This window comes from Pan troglodytes, chromosome 11 (assembly GCF_028858775.2).
Source record: "Pan troglodytes isolate AG18354 chromosome 11, NHGRI_mPanTro3-v2.0_pri, whole genome shotgun sequence".
Classification (NCBI taxonomy): domain Eukaryota; kingdom Metazoa; phylum Chordata; class Mammalia; order Primates; family Hominidae; genus Pan; species Pan troglodytes.
In genome coordinates, this window is record NC_072409.2 from 73,683,170 (window position 1) to 73,707,091 (window position 23,922).

The window sequence follows — 23,922 nt, forward strand, 5'->3', positions numbered from 1 at the left end:
TATAGACATATCTCAAAGATGTTGTGGGTTCAGGTTCCAGACCATTGCAATAAAGTGACCGTCACAATAAAGCAAGTCACACAAATGTTATGGTTCCCCAGTGCATATAAAAGTTACATTTACATGATACTGTAGTTTTTTTAAGTGTGCAATAGCATTATGTCTTTAAAAAAGTACATACTTTAATTTAAAGGTAATTTCTTGCTAAAAAATGCTAATGATCATCTGAGCTTTCAGTGAGTCATAATCTTTTTGCTGGTGGAGGGTCTTGCCTCAATATTGATGGCTAACTAATTATCAGAGTGGTGGTTGCTAGAAGTTGGAGCAGCTGTGGCAATTTCTTAAAATAAGACAACAATGAAGTTTGTTTCAGCTATTGACTCTTCCTTTTATGAAAGATTTCTCTGTTTGATAGCATTTTGCCCACAGTATAACTTCTTTAAAATTGGAGTCGGTCCTCCCAAATCGTGCCACTGACGGATCAATTAGGTTTGTTGTCATTTCAACAATGTTCACAGCACCTTCACCAGGATTCCATCTCAACAAACAATTTCCTTTGCTTCTACATAAGAAGCAACTCCTCATCTGTTCAAGTTTTATCATGAGATAGCCACAATGCAGTGGCACCTTCAGGTTCCGCTTGTCATTCTAGTTTCCTCGCTATTTCTTTTTTTCTTTTTTCTAGTCGCAAAATTGAATATTTTATTTTGAGATGTTAATTTTCTTTTTTATTTATTTATTTATTTTTATTATACTTTAAGTTTTAAGGTACATGTGCACATTGTGCAGGTTAGTCACATATGTATACATGTGCCATGCTGGTGCGCTGCACCCACTAACTCATCATCTAGCATTAGGTATATCTCCCAATGCTATCCCTCCCCCCTCCCCCCACCCCACAACAGTCCCCAGAGTGTGATATTCCCCTTCCTGTGTCCATGTGATCTCATTGTTCAATTCCCACCTATGAGTGAAAATACGCGGTGTTTGGTTTTTTGTTCTTGCGATAGTTTACTGAGAATGATGCTTTCCAATTTCATCCATGTCCCTGCAAAGGACATAAACTCATCATGTTTTATGGCTGCATAGTATTCCATGGTGTGTATGTGCCACATTTTCTTAATCCAGTCTATCATTGTTGGGCATTTGGGTTGGTTCCAAGTCTTTGCTATTGTGAATAATGCCGCAATAAACATACGTGTGCATGTGTCTTTATAACAGCATGATTTACAGTTCTTTGGGTATATACCCAGTAATGGGATGGCTGGGTCAAATGGTATTTCTAGTTCTAGATCCCTGAGGAATCGCCACACTGTCTTCCACAAGGGTTGAACTAGTTTACAGTCCCACCAACAGTGTCAAAGTGTTCCTATTTCTCCACATCCTCTCCAGCACCTGTTGTTTCCTGACTTTTTAATGATTGCCATTCTAACTGGTGTGAGATGGTATCTCATTGTGGTTTTGATTTGCATTTCTCTGATGGCCAGTGATGATGAGCATTTTTTCATGTGTTTTTTGGCTGCATAAATGTCTTCTTTTGAGAAGTATCTGTTCATGTCCTTCGCCCATTTTTTGATGGGGTTGTTTGTTTTTTTCTTGTAAATCTCTTTGAGTTCATTGTAGATTCTGGATATTAGCCCTTTGTCAGATGAGTAGGTTGCGAAAATTTTCTCCCACTTTGTAGGTTGCCTGTTCACTCTGATGGTAGTTTCTTTTGCTGTGCAGAAGCTCTTTAGTTTAATTAGATCCCATTTGTCAATTTCGGCTTTTCTTGCCATTGCTTTTGGTATTTTAGACATGAAGTCCTTGCCCATGCCTATGTCCTGAATGGTAATGCCTAGGTTTTCTTCTAGGGTTTTTATGGTTTTAGGTCTAACGTTTAAGTCTTTAATCCATCTTGAATTGATTTTTGTATAAGGTGTAAGGAAGGGATCCAGTTTCAGCTTTCTACATATGGCTAGCCAGTTTTCCCAGCACCATTTATTAAATAGGGAATCCTTTCCCCATTGCTTGTTTTTCTCAGGTTTGTCAAAGATCAGATAGTTGTAGATATGTGGCGTTATTTCTGAGGGCTCTGTTCTGTTCCATTGATCTATATCTCTGTTTTGGTACCAGTACCATGCTGTTTTGGTTACTGTAGCCTTGTAGTATAGTTTGAAGTCAGGTAGTGTGATGCCTCCAGCTTTGTTCTTTTGGCTTAGGATTGACTTGGCGATGCGGGCTCTTTTTTGGTTCCATATGAACTTTAAAATAGTTGTTTCCAATTCTGTGAAGAAAGGCATTGGTAGCTTGATGGGGATGGCATTGAATCTGTAAATTACCTTGGGCAGTATGGCCATTTTCATGATATTGACTCTTCCTACCCATGAGCATGGAATGTTCTTCCATTTGTTTGTATCCTCTTTTATTTCCTTGAGCAGTGGTTTGTAGTTCTCCTTGAAGAGGTCCTTCACATCCCTTGTAAGTTGGATTCCTAGGTATTTTATTCTCTTTGAAGCAATTGTGAATGGGAGTTCACTCATGATTTGGCTCTCTGTTTGTCTGTTGTTGGTGTATAAGAATGCTTGTGATTTTTGTACATTGATTTTGTGTCCTGAGACTTTGCTGAAGTTGCTTATCAGCTTAAGGAGATTTTGGGCTGAGACAATGGGGTTTTCTAGATATACAATCATGTCGTCTGCAAACAGGGACAATTTGACTTCCTCTTTTCCTAATTGAATACCCTTTATTTCCTTTTCCTGCCTAATTGCCCTGGCCAGAACTTCCAACACTATGTTGAATAGGAGTGGTGAGAGAGGGCATCACTGTCTTGTGCCAGTTTTCAAAGGGAATGCTTCCAGTTTTTGCCCATTCAGTATGATATTGGCTGTGGGTTTGTCATAGATAGCTCTTATTACTTTGAAATACGTCCCATCAATACCTAATTTATTGAGAGTTTTTAGCATGAAGCGTTGTTGAATTTTGTCAAAGGCTTTTTCTGCATCTATTGAGATAATCATGTGGTTTTTGTCTTTGGCTCTGTTTATATGCTGGTACATTTATTGATTTGCGTATATTGAACCAGCCTTGCATCCCAGGGATGAAGCCCACTTGATCATGGTGGATAAGCTTTTTGGTGTGCTGCTGGATTCGTTTTGCCAGTATTTTATTGAGGATTTTTGCATCAATGTTCATCAAGGATATTGGTCTAAAATTCTCTTTTTTGCTTGTGTCTCTGCCCGGCTTTGGTATCAGAATGATGCTAGCCTCATAAAATGAGTTAGGGAGGATTCCTTCTTTTTCTATTGATTGGAATAGTTTCAGAAGGAATGGTACCAGTTCCTCCTTGTACCTCTGGTAGAATTCGGCTGTGAATCCATCTGGTCCTGGACTCTTTTTGGTTGGTAAACTATTGATTATTGCCACAATTTCAGCTCCTGTTATTGGTCTATTCAGAGATTCAACTTCTTCCTGGTTTAGTCTTGGGAGAGTGTATGTGTCAAGGAATTTATCCATTTCTGCTAGATTTTCTAGCTTATTTGCGTAGAGGTGTTTGTAGTATTCTCTGATGGTAGTTTGTATTTCTGTGGGATCGGTGGTGATATCCCCTTTATCATTTTTTATTGTGTCTATTTGATTCTTCTCTCTTTTTTTCTTTATTAGTCTTGCTAGCGGTCTATCAATTTTGTTGATCCTTTCAAAAAACCAGCTCCTGGATTCATTAATTTTTTGAAGGGTTTTTTATGTCTCTATTTCCTTCAGTTCTGCTCTGATTTTAGTTATTTCTTGCCTTCTGCTAGCTTTTGAATGTGTTTGCTCTTGCTTTTCTAGTTCTTTTAATGGTGATGTTAGGGTGTCAATTTTGGATCTTTCCTGCTTTCTCTTGTGGGCATTTAGTGCTATAAATTTCCCTCTACACACTGCTTTGAATGCGTCCCAGAGATTCTGGTATGTTGTGTCTTTGTTCTTGTTGGTTTCAAAGAACATCTTTATTTCTGCCTTCATTTCGTTATGTACCCAGTAGTCATTCAAGAGCAGGTTGTTCAGTTTCCATGTAGTTGAGCAGTTTTGCGTGAGATTCTTAATCCTGAGTTCTAGTTTGATTGCAGTGTGGTCTGAGAGATAGTTTGTTATAATTTCTGTTCTTTTACATTTGCTGAGGAGAGCTTTACTTCCAAGTATGTGGTCAATTTTGGAATAGGTGTGGTGTGGTGCTGAAAAAAATGTATATTCTGTTGATTTGGGGTGGAGAGTTCTGTAGATGTCTATTAGGTCTGCTTGGTGCAGAGCTGAGTTCAATTCCTGGGTATCCTTATTGACTTTCTGTCTCGTTGATCTGTCTAATGTTGACAGTGGGGTGTTAAAGTCTCCCATTATTAATGTGTGGGAGTCTAAGTCTCTTTGTAGGTCACTCAGGACTTGCTTTATAAATCTGGGTGCTCCTGTGTTGGGTGCATATATATTTAGGATAGTTAGCTCTTGTTGTTGAATTCATCCCTTTACCATTATGTAATGGCCTTCTTTGTCTCTTCTGATCTTTGTTGGTTTAAAGTCTGTTTTATCAGAGACTAGGATTGCAACCCCTGCCTTTTTTTGTTTTCCATTGGCTTGGTAGATCTTCCTCCATCCTTTTATTTTGAGCCTATGTGTGTCTCTGCACGTGAGATGGGTTTCCTGAATACAGCACACTGATGGGTCTTGACTCTTTATCCAATTTGCCAGTCTGTGTCTTTTAATTGGAGCATTTAGTCCATTTCCATTTAAAGTTAATATTGTTATGTGTGAATCTGATCCTGTCATTATGATGTTAGCTGGTGATTTTGCTCGTTAGTTGATGCAGTTTCTTCCTAGTCTCGATGGTCTTTACATTTTGGCATGATTTTGCAGTGGCTGGTACTGGTTGTTCCTTTCCATGTTTAGAGCTTCCTTCAGCAGCTCTTTTAGGGCAGGCCTGGTGGTGACAAAATCGGTCAGCATTTGCTTGTCTGTAAAGTATTTTATTTCTCCTTCACTTATGAAGCTTAGTTTGGCTGGATATGAAATTCTGGATTGAAAATTCTTGTCTTTAAGAATGTTGAATATTGGCCCCCACTCTCTTCTGGCTTGTAGGGTTTCTGCTGAGACATCCGCTGTTAGTCTGATGGGCTTCCCTTTGAGGGTAATCCGACCTTTCTCTCTGGCTGCCCTTAACATTTTTTCCTTCATTTCTACTTTGGTGAATCTGACAATTATGTGTCTTGGAGTTGCTCTTCTCGAGGAGTATCTTTGTGGCGTTCTCTGTATTTCCTGAATCTGAACATTGGCCTGCCTTGCTAGATTGGGGAAGTTCTCCTGGATAATATCCTGCAGAGTGTTTTCCAACTTGGTTCCTTTCTCCCCATCACTTTCAGGTACACCAATCAGATGTAAATTTGGTCTTTTCACATAGTCCCATATTTCTTGGAGGCTTTGCTAATTTCTTTTTATTCTTTTTTCTCTAAACTTCCCTTCTCGCTTCATTTCATTCATTTCATCTTCCATTGCTGATACCCTTTCTTCCAGTTGATCGCATTGGCTCCTGAGGCTTCTGCATTCTTCACATAGTTCTCGAGCCTGGGTTTTCAACTCCATCAGCTCCTTTAAGCACTTCTCTGTATTGGTTATTCTAGTTATACATTCTTCTAGATTTTTTTCAAAGTTGTCAAGTTCTTTGCCTTTGGTCTGAATGTCCTCCCATAGCTCAGAGTAATTTGATCATCTGAAGCCTTCTTCTCTCAGCTCGTCAAAGTCATTCTCCATCCAGCTTTGTTCCGTTGCTGGTGAGGAACTGCGTTCCTTTGGAGGAGGAGAGGCGCTCTGCTTTTTAGAGTTTCCAGTTTTTCTGTTCTGTTTTTTCCCCATCTTTGTGGTTTTATCTACTTTTGGTCTTTGATGATGGTGATGTACAGATGGGTTTTTGGTGTGGATGTCCTTTCTGTTTGTTAGTTTTCCTTCTAACAGACAGGACCCTCAGCTGCAGGTCTGTTGGAATACCCTGCCCTGTGAGGTGTCACTGTGCCCCTGCTGGAGGGTGCCTCCCAGTTAGGCTGCTCAGGGGTCAGGGACCCACTTGAGGAGGCAGTCTGCCCGTTCTCAGATCTCCAGCTGTGTGCTGGGAGAACCACTGCTCTCTTCAAAGCTGTCAGACAGGGACATTTAAGTCTGCAGAGGTTACTGCTGTCTTTTTGTTTGTCTGTGCCCTGCCCCCAGAGGTGGAGCCTACAGAGGCAGGCAGGCCTCCTTGAGCTGTGGTGGGCTCCACCCAGTTCGAGCTTCCGGGCTGCTTTGTTTACCTAAGCAAGCCTGGGCAATGGCGGGCGCCCCTCCCCCAGCCTCGCTGCCGCCTTGCAGTTTGATCTCAGGCTGCTGTGCTAGCGATCAGCGAGACTCCGTGGGCATAGGACCCTCCGAACCAGGTGCCGGATATAATCTCATGGTGCGCTGTTTTTTAAGCTGGTCGGAAAAGCGCAGTATTCGGGTGGGAGCGACCCGATTTTCCAGGTGCGTCCGTCACCCCTTTCTTTGACTCGGAAAGGGAACTCCCTGACCCCTTGCGCTTCCCAAGTGAGGCAATGCCTCACCCTGCTTCGGCTCACGCACGGTGCGCGCACCCACTGACCTGCGCCCACTGTCTGGCACTCCCTAGTGAGATGAACCCGGTACCTCAGATGGAAATGCAGAAATCACCCGTCTTCTGCGTCGCTCACGCTGGGAGCTGTAGACCGGAGCTGTTCCTATTCGGCCATCTTCGTTTCCTCGCTATTTCTAACGCATCTGCAGTGCTTGTCCCCGCTGAAGTCTTGAACCCAAAGTCATTCAGGATGATTGGAATCCACGTCTTCCAAATTTATGTTAATGTTGACAATTTGATCTCCTTTCATGCATCACAATGTTCACTTTTGTTATTATTTTTATTTTAGATTCAGGGGTACATGTGTAGGTTTGTTACATGGATATATTGCATAATGGTGAAGTTTGGGCTTCAAGTGAACAAATCACCCAAATATTGAACATTCTACTCAATAGGTATAACCCATGAAATCAACTCTTACCAACCCCTCTTCCACCCTCCCCCATTTTGGAATCCCTAGTGTTTGTTGTTTCCAAATTTATGTGCATGTGTACCCATTGTTTAGCTCCCACTTGTAAGTGAGAAGACACAGTATTTGATTTTCTGTTTCTGAGTTATTTCACCTAGGATAATGGCCTCCAGCTCCGTCCATGTTGCTGCAAAGGGCATAAGTTCATTCTTTTAGAAAGCTCTATAGTATTCCATGGTTTCTATATACCACATTTTCTTTATCCAATCAAACATTGACGGACACTTAGGTTGATTCCATGACTTTGCTATTGATGAACATAAATATTCTCAATGGCATCTAGAATGGTAAATCCTTTCCAGAAGGTTTTCCATTTATCCAGATCCATCAGTGGAATCACTATCCATGGAAACTATACCCTTCCAAAGTTTATTTATTAAATAATAAGACTTGGAATTCAAAATTACTCCTTAATCAATGGGCTACAGAATGGATGTGATGTTAGCAGGCAAGAAAACAACACTGATCTCCTTGTACATCTCCGTCAGAGCTCTTGGGCGACCAAGTGCATTGTCAATTAACAGTAATATTTTTTAAAGAAATCTTCTTTTCTGAGCAGTAGGTCTCAACGGTGTGCTTAAAATATTCAGTAAGACATGATGAAAACAGATGTGCTCTCATCCAGGCTTTGTTGTTCCATTTATAAAGCACAGGCAGAGCAAATTTAGCATAATTCTTAAGGGCTCTAAGGATTTTCTAAATGGTAAACAGACATTGGATTCAACTTAAGGTCACCAGCTGCATTAGCCCCTAACAAGAGAGTTAACCTGTCCTCTGAAGGTTTGAAATCAGGTATTGATTTCTCCTCTCTACCTGTGAAAGTTCTAGATGGTATCTTCTTCCAATAGATGACTGTTTTGTCTACATTGAAAATTGGTTGTTTAGTGTAGCCACCTTCATCAATGACCTTAGCTAGAGATCAATAACACTTGCTGCTTCACCTTGCACATTTATGTTATGGAGGCGGCTTCTTCAACTTCATGAATCAAACCATTGTTAGTTTTCAACTTTTCTTCTTCAGCTTCTGCGCCCCTCTCAGCCTTCATAGACTTGAAGATCTAGGTCCTTGCTCTGGATCAGGTTTTGGCTTAAGGGAATGTTGTGGCTGGTTTGGCCTTCTATCCAAAACACTAAAACTTTTTCCATCTCAGCAGTAAGGCTGTTTTGCTTTCTTATCATTAGTATGTTCACTGGAGTAGCACTTGCAATTTTCTTTAAGAACTTTTTCTTTGCATTCACAACTTGGCTAACTGGTGCAAGAGGCCTAGCTATTGGCCTATCTCAGTTTTCAACATGTCTTCACCACTAGGCCTAATCATTTCTAGCTTTTGTTTTAAAGTGAGAGATGTGTAACTCTTCCTTACACTTGAACACTTAGAGAGGCCATTGTAGGGTAATTACTTGGCCTAATTTCAATATTGCTGTATCTCAGGGAATAGGGAGGCCTGGGGCAAAGGAGAAAGATGGGGGAACAGCTGGCAGCTGGTCAGTGAGGCAGTCAAGACACATACAACATTTACTAATTAAGTTCACTGTCTTCTGGGGGTTTGGTTCGTGGTTCCCCAAAACAACTACAATGGAACATCGAAGATCATCGATCACAGACAACCATAACAGATACAATACTAATGAGAAAATTTGAAATATTGTGAGAATTACCAAAATGTGACACAAAGACACCAAGTGAGCACATGCTATTGGAAAAATGGCGCTGACAGACTTATTGACGCAGGGTGTGCCTTCAAAGTAAAAAACAACAATATCTGCAAAGCACAGTAAAGCAGAGCACAGTGGAATGAAGCATGTCTGTAAAGGAAACCTGTATGCAAGCAAAGAGGCAGAGATCAAAGGGAGCCAGTCCTACTTAAATAGAAAGTAATGTCTAAGAAGAAGATAGGGCACATGCCTTTCTCTTGTCCTTGGAGCTATTTATGGAGCTCCCCCTGGAGGAACGTAGACTCTTTCCTTCAAGCTAGAATTAGCATGTCTGCAAAAGGATTTAGATGATCTGCTGCTGGTGGAGGAGTAGAGCAGTCCATGTGGACTCCCATGAAGGGAGCAGTTTGCACCCAACTTAAATTTGATCTGCACACAACAAGCCAAACTTTTGGAAACTTAATCCTTTGGCAGGACCTGTGGGCTAGGGGCCCAAGACATGATGGGCATGCTGTTTAGAGAAGCCAAAAATCAGCAGTTGAAAAGAGAAACTGACTTTTGTTGCGGTTGGAACTAAAGCAATGGGCCACACCAAGAGGCCCATGGGATGGCCAACAGCTGGGTCCCAGGGACAAGATTCTGAGGCTGTGTGTCAGAAGAATTGGATGCTGGCAGCCAACTAGGATACATAAAATAGTAGAATGGAGAAGTCATGTGCCAGAGTAAATAGGGTCTTCCTAAAATGAGAGCCTCTCCTGCCATAGGGGAGGTTAGAGGTAGGCATTTGGTAGCAGCAGAAAGCCTGGGATCAAGACAGATAGGTGTATTTTCATTGTGAAAAACTATAAAGCAGAACACTCTGAGAGACCCTCTGCTTAGTCCTTCTGCCCCACATTGAAGGACTTAGCATTATTCCAATTCTGAAAAATTAAAATCCAAAGTTAGCATTGGTTATTCCTTGGGAGTAAGATTATGGGCGGTTTTTATTTTGCTCTTTGTAACTTTCTTTACCAATTCTTTATCAAGCCTACTGCCATGGATCTGGATTCTTTTCATCATCAATTGTTTTAATTGGAAAGAAGGCAGAGCCTTTTTTTGTAATGAAAGACCCAAATGAAGTGAATTTTAGAGAATAAGTTATAGAAATGTCTGGCCTTTTGTGTGTGTGTGTGTGTGTGTGTGTGTGTATCTGTACACACATACATAGAAAGAGAGAAAAACAGAAAGGCAAAGAACATTCCACTTCAGGAAGACTTAGCACAGTCCGGAGAAACTATCCCATGGAAGAGGAAGGAAGTTTCAGGGCTGATTGAACCCTCCGAAAAAGTGCCAATAGGGAAAAATATTTGAAGATGGCCTTGGCTATGTTTTCTATTCTATGGTCTTCTATATCACTTCTCCAACTCATGGGAACCAACTCACACTGGAAGACACAGAAGCTAAATTTGACTATGCTCTCTATCCCCCTAAATTCCCTCCTTTGGTACATTCCCTTTTCCAAAACTTTCCCTATAATTCCTTCTGCTTAAAATCACTTCCTCCACCAAAGAATATGTTTACCAAGCTCCTTGTTCAAGGCAGGGACACCTTTATAGAATATCTTTCATAGGCCCCATAGTTGACTGAATCTCTGAGACCCAGGTTAGCCTTCTACCAACAATCCTGACCACATGCTCAGCAGCATGGCGGCCACTGGAATAGGAATCACTGGAATGTCCCTGCCCCACTATTGCCCTAGCTTGGGCCTTCCTCCTCTCCCTCAGATAGCTCTGCCACCCCCACTCCCCCTCTCCTCTGCAGCTCAATTTAAAGGCCAGAGCAGGTAAGGTCTGCAGCAGCGTCCCAGTGGATAGATCTGAAAACTGGAGGGCACAAGGCTTCTCTGCCCCCCTACCCACATAATCCACTACCTAATTGACCCTTACTCTGTGGACAGAAGGCCTATCTGGCTATTGCAGCTTCCCCAGTACCACCGATGTCCATTCTGCCTCTGTTAGGGCTCCCTCCTGCTGTTCCATACTCTGTGCCCAGGAGGGCTGTCCTGTGCGTTCGGTCCACAATGGCCCCTTTCTGTTCTTCAGGCATTCCATCATGCTCCCCCTCAACCCTGGATGCCAATCCTCCACATGCCCACACAGTTAACTCCTGCACCCCCAAAGTTATTTTTCAACCCTCACCCCTGACTTCTGGCATCCCCCATTTTGGAATCCCCAGTGTCTATTGTTTAAAACTTTATGTCCATGTGTACCCATTGTTTAGCTCCCATTTACAAATGAGAACATACACTAATTGATTTTCTGTTTCTGAGTTATTTTACTTAGAATCATGGTCTCTACCTCACTGAAAAAGTGAGGCCTCCCCAGTCACATGCCCCAGCACTTCTTTTCCCCATCCTCACTTATTATTTCTCTTTTGCGTTTATCACTATCTGATACTTTTCTTGTGTATTTTTTATGTAATGCTTTTCTTAGGAATTTCTTATTTAGTTACTGTCTGTATCCTCCCACTAGAATTTAAGCTCCATGATAGCTAGGATTTTTATCTGCTTATTCACTGTTACATGTTTTACACCCAATGGGGAATATATATATATATATGGAGAGAGAGAGAGAGAAAGAGAGAGAGATCAGTAGCCCAGCTTCTGATCTGTTTTGTTTGTACTTTTCACTCATTTTCACACAGTGACACTGATTGCCAGGTAACTGTCTCTCAGGACATTTGTGCTTTGAGTCTCTGCAACTCTGGACCATCTCTGCAGGCTAAAAGATGTGCCTGTTGCTAAGAGGAGGAGCCCTGCAGCAGGAATCCGGTGCCAGCTGACCTGGAACAACCTGATCTCCAGAAAGCATCCCTGTTATACTCAAATGGGCCTTCCAGATGAGCCCTGTAAGGATATGCACGATAGCAAAAGCTCAGGACAGCCTTTTTATGTTACTGTTGTTCTTAACTTTTGACTTACTCCCTTTAGGGATCCAGCCTTTACTGTTGTTCTTAACTTTTGACTTACTCCCTTTAGGGATCCAGCCTTTACTGTTGTTCTCAACTTTTGACTTATTCTCTTTAGGGATCCAGCCTTTCTTTGACTATGAACCTAAACGTAAGAAAGAGAAGTTTCTTGACTCCCTAAAAACGAGTCATAATGCTTTCTGAAACTGAGTCTCTTCTGCTTCTGGAAACTGAGTCTTAGTGCAAAGAAATCCCTCTGTATTTTCTTGATTTCCATCTTGATTCTCTATTTTAAAGATAAAATAGCTGTTGCTTTGCGTCTGTGTAGAGTGTGGCAAAAAGAGAGGAAACAGAAAAAGATAAAAGGACCATCTCTCTCACTTTTAAAATCTCTTTTCCTTAAGGTATCCTTGAATATCTCTCTTCGTTATGCCCTAAAACATTTTCCCTGCAACTGATGCTATCCAGCCAGTGTTTTTTTAGTAGCACCTATAATTCAAATGCATATAATCCAGAATCCAGCCCTAACTTCACACCTGAGTTTCTAGACCAACTAAACATCCCACAGGTACTTCAGGCTCACTAGATCCAAATCTAACTCATTATCTTTGCACCAAAACAGTATTTTTTTAATTAAAATTTTTTAAAAAATAATTATAAATAAAAAACACTGGCTCTATTGGAACTGAGCCTGGCTAATGACATTGTCTTTTCCCACTCACCCAAACTAGGCATTTAAAAATCAAACTTGACTCCCCCACTCTGACTCTATGCCAATTCTATCAGTCGCTGAGTCACTGTTTGACCCTACTCCAAGCTTTCCAATCTTCTCAGGAACCATGCTGATATCAAGACTGTGTCCTGTGGAATATCTAATATATGTGACACCCGGAGGAGTCATTTTTTAACACCTCCCTTCTCTATACAACAAAATTATTTTCAATAATGGCCATGAGTATGATGATAATTATGTCTTTATAATAAGTGTAATTGACAACATCATACATAATTATGGATTATATGTATACACAAATAATGCTCAGAAAAATAAAGCAGTGAAAATGTTCTATTAAACTATGTATAATCTTATATATAATCATATAAGTTTCTAAAATAAAAGGAAATGCCTACAACTATTTTTTATTAATTTTTATATCCACCTAAATGGCTGAACTTTGATCCTTTGGTTACAATCTGATATATTAATATTTACGTAAATGACAGTCCAATAACTAGGTTTAAATAAAACTAAAATGTCTGCGGAAGTATAGTTTAGGCAATTACTTTTTAAATTTTTTTAAATGAGATGGACTCTTGCTATGATGCGCAGGCTGATCTCAAACTCCTGAGCTCAAGCCATGCTCCCACCTCGGCCTCCAAAAGTGCTGGGATTACAGGCATGAGCCACTGCGCCCGACCTAATTTAGGCAATTACTAATGTGAGATTTTGTTTTCTTATTTGTTCTTTTGTTTGAAGACAAATAATTAACAATTAAAAAGAATACATTGCAATTTTAAAATGTTATCATATTCAGAAAATATGTATGAAATAAAATTTGCACTTATAAAACAAAAATATTACACTTCATAGTTGGCAAACATTTTAAATTTTAAATTAAAAAATTTTTAAATTGTGATTGAGTCACACTGAATGGTGAAATTAAATGAATTCAAATCCTGTTTCTTCATCTTTGCAATCACTGTGCTATCATTGTTTCTTTCTAATCTACATAGAAATAGGTCTCACCACAGGGGTTGAAGACTCAACTGCACCCAAAGCAAGATCCAGTGTTTCCAAACTGTTAGGAGCTCTTGAAATGGATGTGGGTAACCAAGGCTATTGTGCCAAGGGTTCTGAGAATCAACTTCCACATCGAACATTTATCAAAAGGTAAATAGCACAGGACAGAGGACCAGAAAAAAGAAAGTCACGCAGAGAAAGAAATCAGGAGACCTTGCATTTGTAACTTGACAATACATTTGCAATATACTCCCTACTTTGAACAACTTAGAAAAAAACATTTCTTTCTTACAAACACAGTTTCCTCCTGAAAGGAATTTTGATGTATTCTATTTTCTGATGTCTTACTATTTTGGATGTGTATGCACGTTATAGGCAACGAGATGTTTTGTTTATAAATAAATGTAGAAGAAAAATAGATGTTTTTTAGAAGCAAATTCTGGTTCTTGTTATATCTTCTGAAACTTCCAAATCCAATTTTGTTATGCATTGCCACCATGATGCTATTACTTCAGTAGAACAGGATGTCCTCAAAGAGTGAAATGGTTACGATGAGTCTAGAATGACCTGGAGGTGCCAGATTATGGGCCTTAACTCCTAGCATTTCTCAAGTAGTTACTACATGTCCAAGACTCTGCTAAGGGATTTGCAAATTCTAACTTATTTTTAAATTCCATAACAGCTCTGAGATAAGTGCTGTAGTTAAACATAATTTTAAAGATGAGGATGCCAAGAATTCAAGAGATCAAATGAGTTACCTAAAGTTACACCTAAGAAGAGCAGGAAAGCTGAGACCAGAGCCGAGGCCATCTGGCTGGAGAGCCTGAGCTCTTAGCCATCATATTACACCGACTTTCTGTTCCAGATATGCCAGCTACTTCTATCTTTATATCAGTATCTCCTAGGCAGCAATTTTATACTCTGGCCTTTTGTCATTTTTACAGAAGCACTAATAATGATGCACAAAATTATTTTGTGTAAAAAAATTAAAATTTTTGTTTTTAATAGTTTTTGTAGAATCTATTAAAATATTAATATTAATATTTCATAAGAAAATATTAATAGTTATTTCATAATAGCTTAAGTAACTATTGAACAAAAGTTAAAAATTTATTAGAAGTAAATATCAATGGTATAAATCAAATTATTTAATCTTTATGGACAAATATTACTTATTGCTAAAATGAAACTGGGTTCAGCATTATCTATTTTTCATTTTGATAGAATTAAGTACTGACAAAACTTGCTGACAAATAGAAATGGAAAGGTTCTTGGTTATAATAAAGCTACTCAACTCGTACTCCTCATAAAATATGTTAAAAAATAACATAGTGAACCACAACAAATATAATTTTTGCTAACAGCTTTGTTGAGCTATAATTAACATACCATAAATAATGCATAAAATTCGTTGGTCTTTGTTCACAGAGTCATGCGACCATCGCAACTACATAATTCAAAGAAAAATTTTATCACCCAAAAAAGAAACTCTGTACCTATTAGCAGTCATTCTTCATTCTCCCTACCCGTGGAAATCACTAATCTACTTTCTGTCTCTATCGATTTGCCTATTCTGGACATTTTATATAAATCAAATCATGCAATAGATGGCCTTTTGCTTTTGGCTTCTTTTACTTAGCATAATGTTTTCAAAGTTCATCCATGGTGTAGCACGTACCAATACTTCATTCATTTTCATGGAATGGATACACCACATTTGTTTATGCAATTTACGAACCGATGGACATACGGGTTGTTTCCACTTCTGTGCTATTATGCAAAGTGCTGCTATGAAAATTACCCATTTTTTTGTGTGTAAATATATGTTTTCTGTTCTCTTGAGTATATACCTAAGAGTGGAATTGCTGGCTTGTATGGTAACCTTATGCTTAACTTTTTGAAGAAACTGTTTTCCAAAGTAGCTGCACAATTTTTTTTTTTTTAGACGGAGTCTCGCTCTTTCGCCCAGGTTGGAGTGCAGTGGCGCGATCTCGGCTTACTGCAAGCTCTGCCTCCCGGGTTCACGCCATTCTCCTGCCTCAGCCTCCGGAGTAGCTGGGACTACAGGCGCACGCCACCGCGCCCGGCTAATTTTTTGTATTTTTAGTAGACACGGGGTTTCACCGTGTTAGCCAGGATGATCTCGATCTCCTGACCTCGTGATCTGCCCGCCTCGGCCTCCCAAAGTGCTAGAATTACAGGCGTGAGCCACCGCACCCAGCCTAGTAGCCGCACAATTTTACATTTTTACCAGGAATATATGAGGGTTTCAATTTATCCACATCATCACCAACACTTCGTGGCCTGTCTTTTTTATTATAGCCATTCTTGTGGGTGTAAAGTAGAATCTCATTGTGGCACTGATTTGCATTTCTTTAATGACTAATGATATTGGACATCTTTTCGTGTGCTTACTATCCATTTGCATATTTCCTTTACCAAAATGTCTATTGTGATAACATTTCCTATTTTAAAAATTGGTTATGTTTTTTATTACTGAGTTGTAAGTATTCTTTATGTATTATGGGTACAAGTTCGTTATCGGATGTATGATTTAACAATATTTTCATCCCTTCAGTGTTTTGTCTTTTCACTTTTCTTGACAGTGTCTTTTAAAGCACAAAAGTTTTTAAATTTATCTATTACTATCTAATTTACCTATTTTTTATTTTGTCTCTAGTGCTTTTGCTGTCCTTAGAAACCATCCTCTCTAATCAAAGGTTACAAAGATCTGATCTTATGTTTCTTCTAAAAGTTTTGTAAATTTTATTAAACACAAGGTCTCTGATTTATTTTGTGCTAATTTGTGTATACAGTGTGAGAAATTGGTCCAATTTTATGATTTTGCTGTTAGATATCAGTTGTTGAAAAGACTATTCTTTCCCCTTAGAATTGTCTTGTCATCTTGTTCACAATCAATTTTTCACAAATGCATAGTTTTGTTTCTGGACTCTCGGTTCTATTTTACGGATGTATATGTCTATCCTGATGTTGGTACCACACTGTCATGATTACTGCAGCTTTGCATTAGGTTCTGAAATTGGGAAGTGCGAGTCCTTCAACTTTGTTCTTTTTCAATATTATTTTGGTTAGTCTGTACCTTTTACATTTCCATATAAAATTTTAGGACCAATTTGTCAATTTCCACAAAACAGGAAGCTGACATCTGCTAGGGATTGCCTTGAATCTGAAAATCAATTTCAGGAGTATTGCTATCTTAACAATATTAAGTTTTCCATCCACGAACATGTGATGCCTTTTCATTTGTTTGGGTCTTCTTTTTTTCAGTGAAGTTTTGTTGATCACAATGTACAAGTCTTGTTACAGTCAGTAGCTAGTCAGGCATGAACAGGGCAGGAAACACCAGGAATGTCAGGCGAACATCAGGTGATGGTCAGGCGGTTCTTAACTGTCTTTCGAAAATAATCGGTCACAGCCAGCACCAGGGAGAGACAATCTCCCAATAGAGAGAAAAAACCTGAAACTGGCTATCAGCAGCTTCCCAAAAAGATCTCAGGAGTTGGACAAATGGGCTCAATCATGCACAATAAGAGACAAAATGGTGGAGTTTAACTGGTACATGACCTTCCTCTACAAACTGGTAAGGGAATGCCTCAAGTGAGCATGTGTGCAATTTCAGTGAACATATTGCACATGCAGCCACATTGTGCATGCAGATAGCTCAGCCCAAGGGAAGACCCAGGGGAGAAGTAATGCAAGACCCTGGAAGCATGCCAATGTATAAAACCCCAAGTTAAAAGGTCAAACAGTGCACTTGATTTCTCAAGTCCCCTGCTTGGCCCTCTTCCAAGTGTACTTTACTTCCTGTCATTCCTGCTGTAAAGCTTTTAAATAAACTGTCACTCCTGCTCTAAATCTTGCTCAGTCTCGCACTCTGTCTCACGCCCCTCAGTTGAATTCAAGTATGATAGCTGTGGAGTTTTCAGAGTCTTTACTAGATTGAGGATATTTTTTTCTATTCATTGTTTATTTTTTTTTAATTGTGAAAGAGTATTGGATTTTGTCAAGTGCATTCTCTGCGTCTGTTGAGAGGATCATGCAATTTCTGTCCTTTATTCTACTAACATGGTATATTTCACTGATTGACTTTCATGTGTTAAACAACCTTGCATTCCTGGGATAAATCCCACTTGATCAAGGTATATAATCCTTCCCATATGTTGCTGGATTCAGTTCAATTGTAATTTTTTTTTGTTAGGGATTTTTTTCATCTATAGTCATAGGATACATTTGTCAGCACTTTTGTTTTCTTGTAATGTCTTTGGTTTTGGCATCAGAATGATACTGACCTCAGAGCATGGGGAATTGCCCCCTCCCTTCTGTTTTTTGGCAGTTTGTGAAGTGCTGTTTGTTTTTTAAGAGTTTGGTATGATTGACCAGTGTAGCTATCATCACCTGCACTTTTCATTGAAGAAATAATTTTTTATTACTAATTCAATCTTTTACTTGTTATAGATCTATTGCAATTTTCCATCTCTTTGTAAGTTAGTTTAGTTTGTGTCCCTCAAGAAGTTTTTCTGTTTTGTCTAGGTTAGATAAATTGTTAATACACAACTTTTCATAGTGTTTCCTTATATTCCTTTTTATTTCTGGAAGGTCCATAATGACATCCTCTATTTCGTTCCTGGTCTTAGTAATTTTAATACTCTCTTTTTACCTTGGTTAATCTAGCTAAAGGCTTGTTCATTTTATTGACATTTTTCATTTTAAAGAACGAACTTTTGGTTTTATAGATTTTACCTATTGTTTTTCTATTCTCTTAATCCCCAGTGTAACAAAATTGAGAGGTGGAACCTTTAAAATGTGATTTGGTCCTGAGGGCTCTGTTCTCAGGAATATAATCATGTTGTTATCAAAGGAGTGGTTTCCTGATAAAAGGATGATTTTGGCCCTGTTCCCTTCTCTGTCTCTCATCTGTGTGATGCCTTCAACCATGCTATGATGCAGCAAGAAGGCCCTCAACAGATGTGTCCCCTCAATATTGAACTTCCCACTTGATCACAGTATATAATCCTTCCCATGTGTTTCTGGATTCAGTTTGCTGAGTTCAGCCTCTGGAACCATGAGCCAATAAATTTCTGTTCTTTATACATTACCCAGTCTCAGGTATTCTGTTATAGCAATGCAAAATGGACTAAGACAAGTAAGTGCTCTGCTCCACAAAGTCATTCAAGGTTCTAAGTTTCTGGCAGCTCTGACATCCTCGACTGGGAGCTTAAAGGTCACTTTAAGTGTTGACATTTAGTGACAGATGGAGGCTGACAACTAGCCAAAGGCTTGGAAGCAATATAATTACTTATTCAAATTCTATTGGCCAAAACTCAGGGATATAGCCACATTGAACTAAACAGGGTAGGGGAGAACTAGGAAATGTAGTCTAATCTTATGGCAGGAAGAAGAAGAAATGGTTTTGATGATTAGCTGCCAGCCTCTGCCGTAAGAAATTTGCAAAAGTGGGGGATTTGGAGTAAAATGTGTACAATGTATCTCCGGGCCTCTTGAGACAGGCAGAGATGTGGGAACATCTGGCCTGTTGGGGCAGACTTTCTGAAAGGCAGATTTTTAGGTGTGATTCCTTGTACTCATTGATAGTGTTTGGTTTACATTACAGCTTATGTTCTGGGAAGAGTGTGTATGGAACATTTGGCTTCAAACAAATGCCCAGAAACCTGACACTTCTCATTATAAATGATCAAGTTGGCTTTCTGTGAAACTAAGTCTTCAGTGTATTTAGTGTGAGTCAGTTGCTCACAGTTAAACTGATCGTTAGTGTTCTGTATGTGCAGATCATAAATGTTAAATTGAGCAGTATGAACGTAAAAACAGCATTGAGATTATTCTGTCTTCCTACCTCACATTAAACAAGAAATTAAATATTATTAATGGTAAACAAATTGAGTCCGGGCACGGTGGCTCATGCCTATAATCCCAGCACTTTGAGAGGCCGAGGTGGGCGGCTCACTTGAGGTCAGGAGTTCAAGACCAGCCTGGCCAGCATGGTGAAATCCCCGTCTACTAAAAATACTAAAATTACCTGGGCATGGTGGCGCACACCTGTAATCCTAGCTACTGGGGAGGCTGAGGCATGAGAATCGCTTGAACTGGGGAGGCGGAGGTTGCAGTGAGCCAAGATCACACCAATGCACTCCAGCCTGGAGAACAGAATGAGACACTGTCTCAAAAAACAAACAAACAACAACAAACAAACAAACAAATTGAGTATGTAGCATTAATGCCAGAAGGTCACATAAAATAATCATCTCTGTAATTTATACTCTCACATCAAAACACGATGTAATGAATTTTGGTGAATTTTAATCTGACTCTTGATGGGAAGTAGAACAACTATAGAGCAACAATTCTTCCCTATTTTATTTTGTCAACACTATAGAGAAACATACTGCAGGAGTTTTTGAGAGAAGGCATCTAGTTAATCAGGCAAAGTCCTACAGGTCGAGTGCCTGGAACAGTCCTAGTAACACCTGTTGCTATGACATCATCATTAAAAACATCCCCTTTTACTCCCAAAAGAGTTCAGGTTTGAATGATAAATTATATGGTAACCCTATGAGCTGGGAGCAGTGCCTTTGTGTGGCCACCCCTCTTCAGGGTCTGGTTCACAACCTTGCAGAACCAGAAAATCAGGGTGTTAGGAAACTCAGGCTGATTGAGGAGAGGATGGGAGTTGATTCAAACCAAGGAAATTCCAAGAGACGGATGCTTAAATCAGAACACTAACTTCCTAACTTATGAGGAATGTAGCTGCCAAGGGAAGTAGAAACTAATGTTAGTTTGTGTGTTCTCACCCTTGAAGGGTGGTCTCCGTGGAAAGACAATGATCATAATCATAAGTCTGTGGGTGAGAGGAATCAGGCAATGGGTGTTTTTTCTGGAGAAGCTGCTGGAATTTGCAAGCCATGTTTCAGTACTTGGCACCCAAAGAAAGCATACTTTTGTCCTACTAAGAGTTTTCCTTTATAACATTGAAAATGGCCTCATTTCCCTTTCCAGAGAGAAATTTGGAATAAGCATCAACTAAAGGTAAAGAATAGGGATGTGTGATTCCAACCAACCTTCTGTTCTTTACTAATAATAACGGATAATCTCTCTCACCCATTGGCAAGAACTCTCAGGGCTGATGTCAGTGGCAGACCATCCTCTGATGCCTGAGGTTCAGCCAGGAGCATCCTTCTCCACTCTCTCCTTGCTTGTAACATTGGAGGTTGCCGAGATCCAAAATATTCACCACCATCCCTGCCGCCACCCCAGTTCCCAGTAGATAATAGATACAATGGCCAGGAGAGGGTTAAAAGCAGCTTTATTAATGGATTGGAGAGCACAGCTGGGATCAGAGGCCTAAGCAAGGTTCCTTTCTTCTTCTGTGAAGTGACGGCTGCCGAGCCCACTGGGTGGGGCCCACCGAACTTACCCACCCAGTCACAGACGGAGGCTGGAACATGGAGAGCCGAGTCTTGGCTGAGCTCCCCACGGGCAGGTTCTGCTGGGTCTGTTTACTGCATGGAGACTGGAAGCCCAAATGCAGGTCCAAGAGAAAAGGAGAGAGGGAGAGAGAAAAGAAGCAGGAGGACAAGTAAGCAGCGACCTTCAGCACATTGTCTCCACCCTGTAGAGAATGGCCCAGAGGGACTCAAGCCCCGTCAACTACAACCATCCCAGAAGTCACCCCAGGGGTGGAAGACTCTCCCCAGTACTTTTTCTCCAGGGTGGGAATGTTGGTGGGAGAGTCTTCCTCTATTTGGCTAAGGAGAAAATGTATGAATAAAGCAAGAGGAGTTTCCTCCAGGCAGTGTCATTGGGTCAGGAGTTCAATGAACTGCTCAATGAGTAAGTGGCCAAGCGCCATTTTGTGTGAGCCTTTTGGGTCAGCAGACACTAACCCAAAGGCGCTGGCTTGAGATGCTGGAGTCAGAACTATAGGTCCATAAGCTTCCTCACATCTGAATGCTAATCACTGAATTCCTTTTCTTGCCTGTAGTCTAGAGCCTGTACTTCTAAGGACTGCTGAATAAGGCATGAGGCCACCATAGCTAAGGGCCAATTCTGCTTGACTTCTATTGTATTCCTGCAATTAAGAGAACTCCCCTACCCCTTTTGTTTCATTCCAAGTAACACCTTTTGGTTTAACTGTTAGGTATGGAGTTGTTAGCTTTGCGCCAAACCTAAGCAGAAGACCTGTCAAGGCTATGCTGGGCAGAGGGGAGGATAGAAGTGGAATCATGACCAGCCTGACTGACACAGAGGAACCCAACCTCTACTGAAAATACAAAAAATTAGCTGGACATGGTGGTGCATGCCTGTAATTCCAGCTACTCAGGAAGCTGAGGCAGGAGAATTGCTTGAACCCAGGAGGAGGAGGTTGCGGTGAGCCGTGATCATACCATTGCACTCCAGCCTGGGCAACAAGAGCAAAACTCCATCATCTCAAAAAAAAAAAAAAAGAAGCGGAATCGTGAGATTCTTCCAGGGTGCATGAACAGACAGATAGAGAAGTTTAATGGCAAGTGTCACAGAGTTGAGTCTCATGCAGCTCTCTCTGGCGCAGGAAGGCACCCTTTTCTGGCCAGTGATGATAACATATTAATTTCTAGCACTCTGAAATCCATGCTCCTATCTGTCAGTCAGAATACCCCTCTTCTATTTTTTCTGTGCTTTTCTAGTTCTCTGGTTAACTTAATATCATGAATTAGATCAAGGTTTATTTTATGTTTGAGCACATTTTCAGTGCTAGTATTCCTGCTTTGGGCCTGGATGCCTTCTGCAAAGGGTTAATCTAATCTATTACCTGGGACATTTTTTTTAATACTATCACCATTATATGTTGACCTCATTTCATGGTCCTAGAGGGAATCCTTTTATAGTTTCCAACAACCTGACTATACAACTTTACTTTAAATAAAACTGAATGATTGCAAAAAATTTTACCCCAGAGTATTTTTATTAGGGATTCCTGCCACCATATTAACATATAAAACAATCTGGATGTTGACATAGAAATGCAAATTTCACTATACAAAGGTAAGGCTCCAATCACAGTAACATGGCCCCCATAGCTCTAGTATTTCAATGAAATAAACTCACTGTGAATTCACCCCGAGTTGTGTTTATAAATATTAGACAAACCACAAAATATATTCCAAATACATAACATTTTACAATATTTTTCAAGCACAGACAAATACATACTTTACCTACATTGTTTTCATGATCCAACTTGCATTAGCACTAAAGGCAATATTGTGTGTGTATATGTATTTGCCATATGTGTGTGTGTATTATATATATTTATATCCACAAATGTACACTCAGTGGCATTTATGGAAAATTTAACCCTTTCAGGCTGTGGGTTTTACCCACCATAGTATCTGAGAGGGAGAAGAACCAATAATACGTCTCAAATTCCTCAATTAGGGCAAAATAAGCACAATTATGCATGAGGGGCATATATGTTGTGTCTATTCAAAGACACACATATATACAGAGTCATATACCAATAATATGGACTATACATATACTCACACACTTGCTTTAAACTCTGTATCTCACTCTATAATATACTGTCCATCTCTGGAAGCAGGCTTTTCCTCATTCGATTCAGGCAACTGGTGACTATCTTCTAACAAAACGTAAATGGATGTTTCTAAAAGGCTCTGATTCTATGCCGAGCAAATGGCATTTCAAGATTCCAGTTTAACTTTTGATGGCTGTTTAAATTCAGCAGACCCTATTCTGTCAACTTCTTCACTTAAAAACATTTCTATTCAACAATGAAGTTTCCACCTAAGAGAAAAGAGATGTTAGCTGGAAATGTTAAAATAATATATTTATTACTCCTTAAGATAAATCTGCATGGTTGGATTACATGTGATATTTATACTATCATATTTTTTAAGTATTTTACAATGGAAAATATGTTATTTCCATAATTTAAAAAATATTATATAATATTATTTTGAAAGACTGAGGGCCAGATGATTTGTCATAGTCAGAACTTTAGAGAAAATTATATGACACATGATCAGAAGGGGACTAATTTTGTGCAGACTACACTGAAGTTGCCTTATGTCAGAAAGGATGACTTAGAAGTCGTATGAGAAAAGGAGAAAAACACAAATTTCAATTTCAAAGCTAGCCATCTGCAAGCTTCCAAAATAAATTGTTGAGGATTCCAATCACAGAAAATATATTTCTAAATCAGTATCAACTTTTCAGGTAGTAAACAAACAATCTTTATTTAAAGAGCAAAATAAATCACTGAAAGCATGTAGGAAAGGAAACCCCTCAAACTTAATGGCAAATATGTAGTCATTTGCTCGACTGCAGGCTTCACGAACTGAGTTTCAAAACTCATTTCCAAAATTAAATGTCCAGTGAAGCACTCAGAGCTCCACTGAGTGAGTGGAAATGGAATGCCCAATTTAGAAATCATGCTAATGATAGGGT

General features: G+C 39.7%; 1 protein-coding gene and 1 long non-coding RNA gene across 5 annotated transcripts in view; one reads left to right on the plus strand and one right to left on the minus strand.

Annotated features, from left to right (window-relative positions):
• The window catches only part of LOC129135932 (uncharacterized), a 54,430-nt gene that overhangs the window by 2,885 nt on the left and 27,623 nt on the right, over nucleotides 1-23,922 (plus strand). The window lies entirely within an intron of this gene.
• FRMD3 (FERM domain containing 3) overlaps nucleotides 20,763-23,922 on the minus strand; it is a 416,465-nt gene continuing 413,305 nt past the window's right edge. For 2 of the 4 annotated variants that reach the window (XR_010148706.1, XR_010148705.1), the window contains 2 exons: nucleotides 22,999-23,259; nucleotides 20,763-20,986 (listed from right to left, as the gene is read on the minus strand). Coding sequence is in view for 1 of the 4 variants with exons in the window: in XM_016961023.3 (XP_016816512.1) it covers nucleotides 20,973-20,986 (14 nt within the window). In the remaining 3 variants the exon portion in view is untranslated. The remainder of the gene's footprint in view (nucleotides 20,987-22,998; nucleotides 23,260-23,922) is intronic. The other 2 variants (XM_016961023.3, XM_016961022.3) reach the window with 2 other exon arrangements.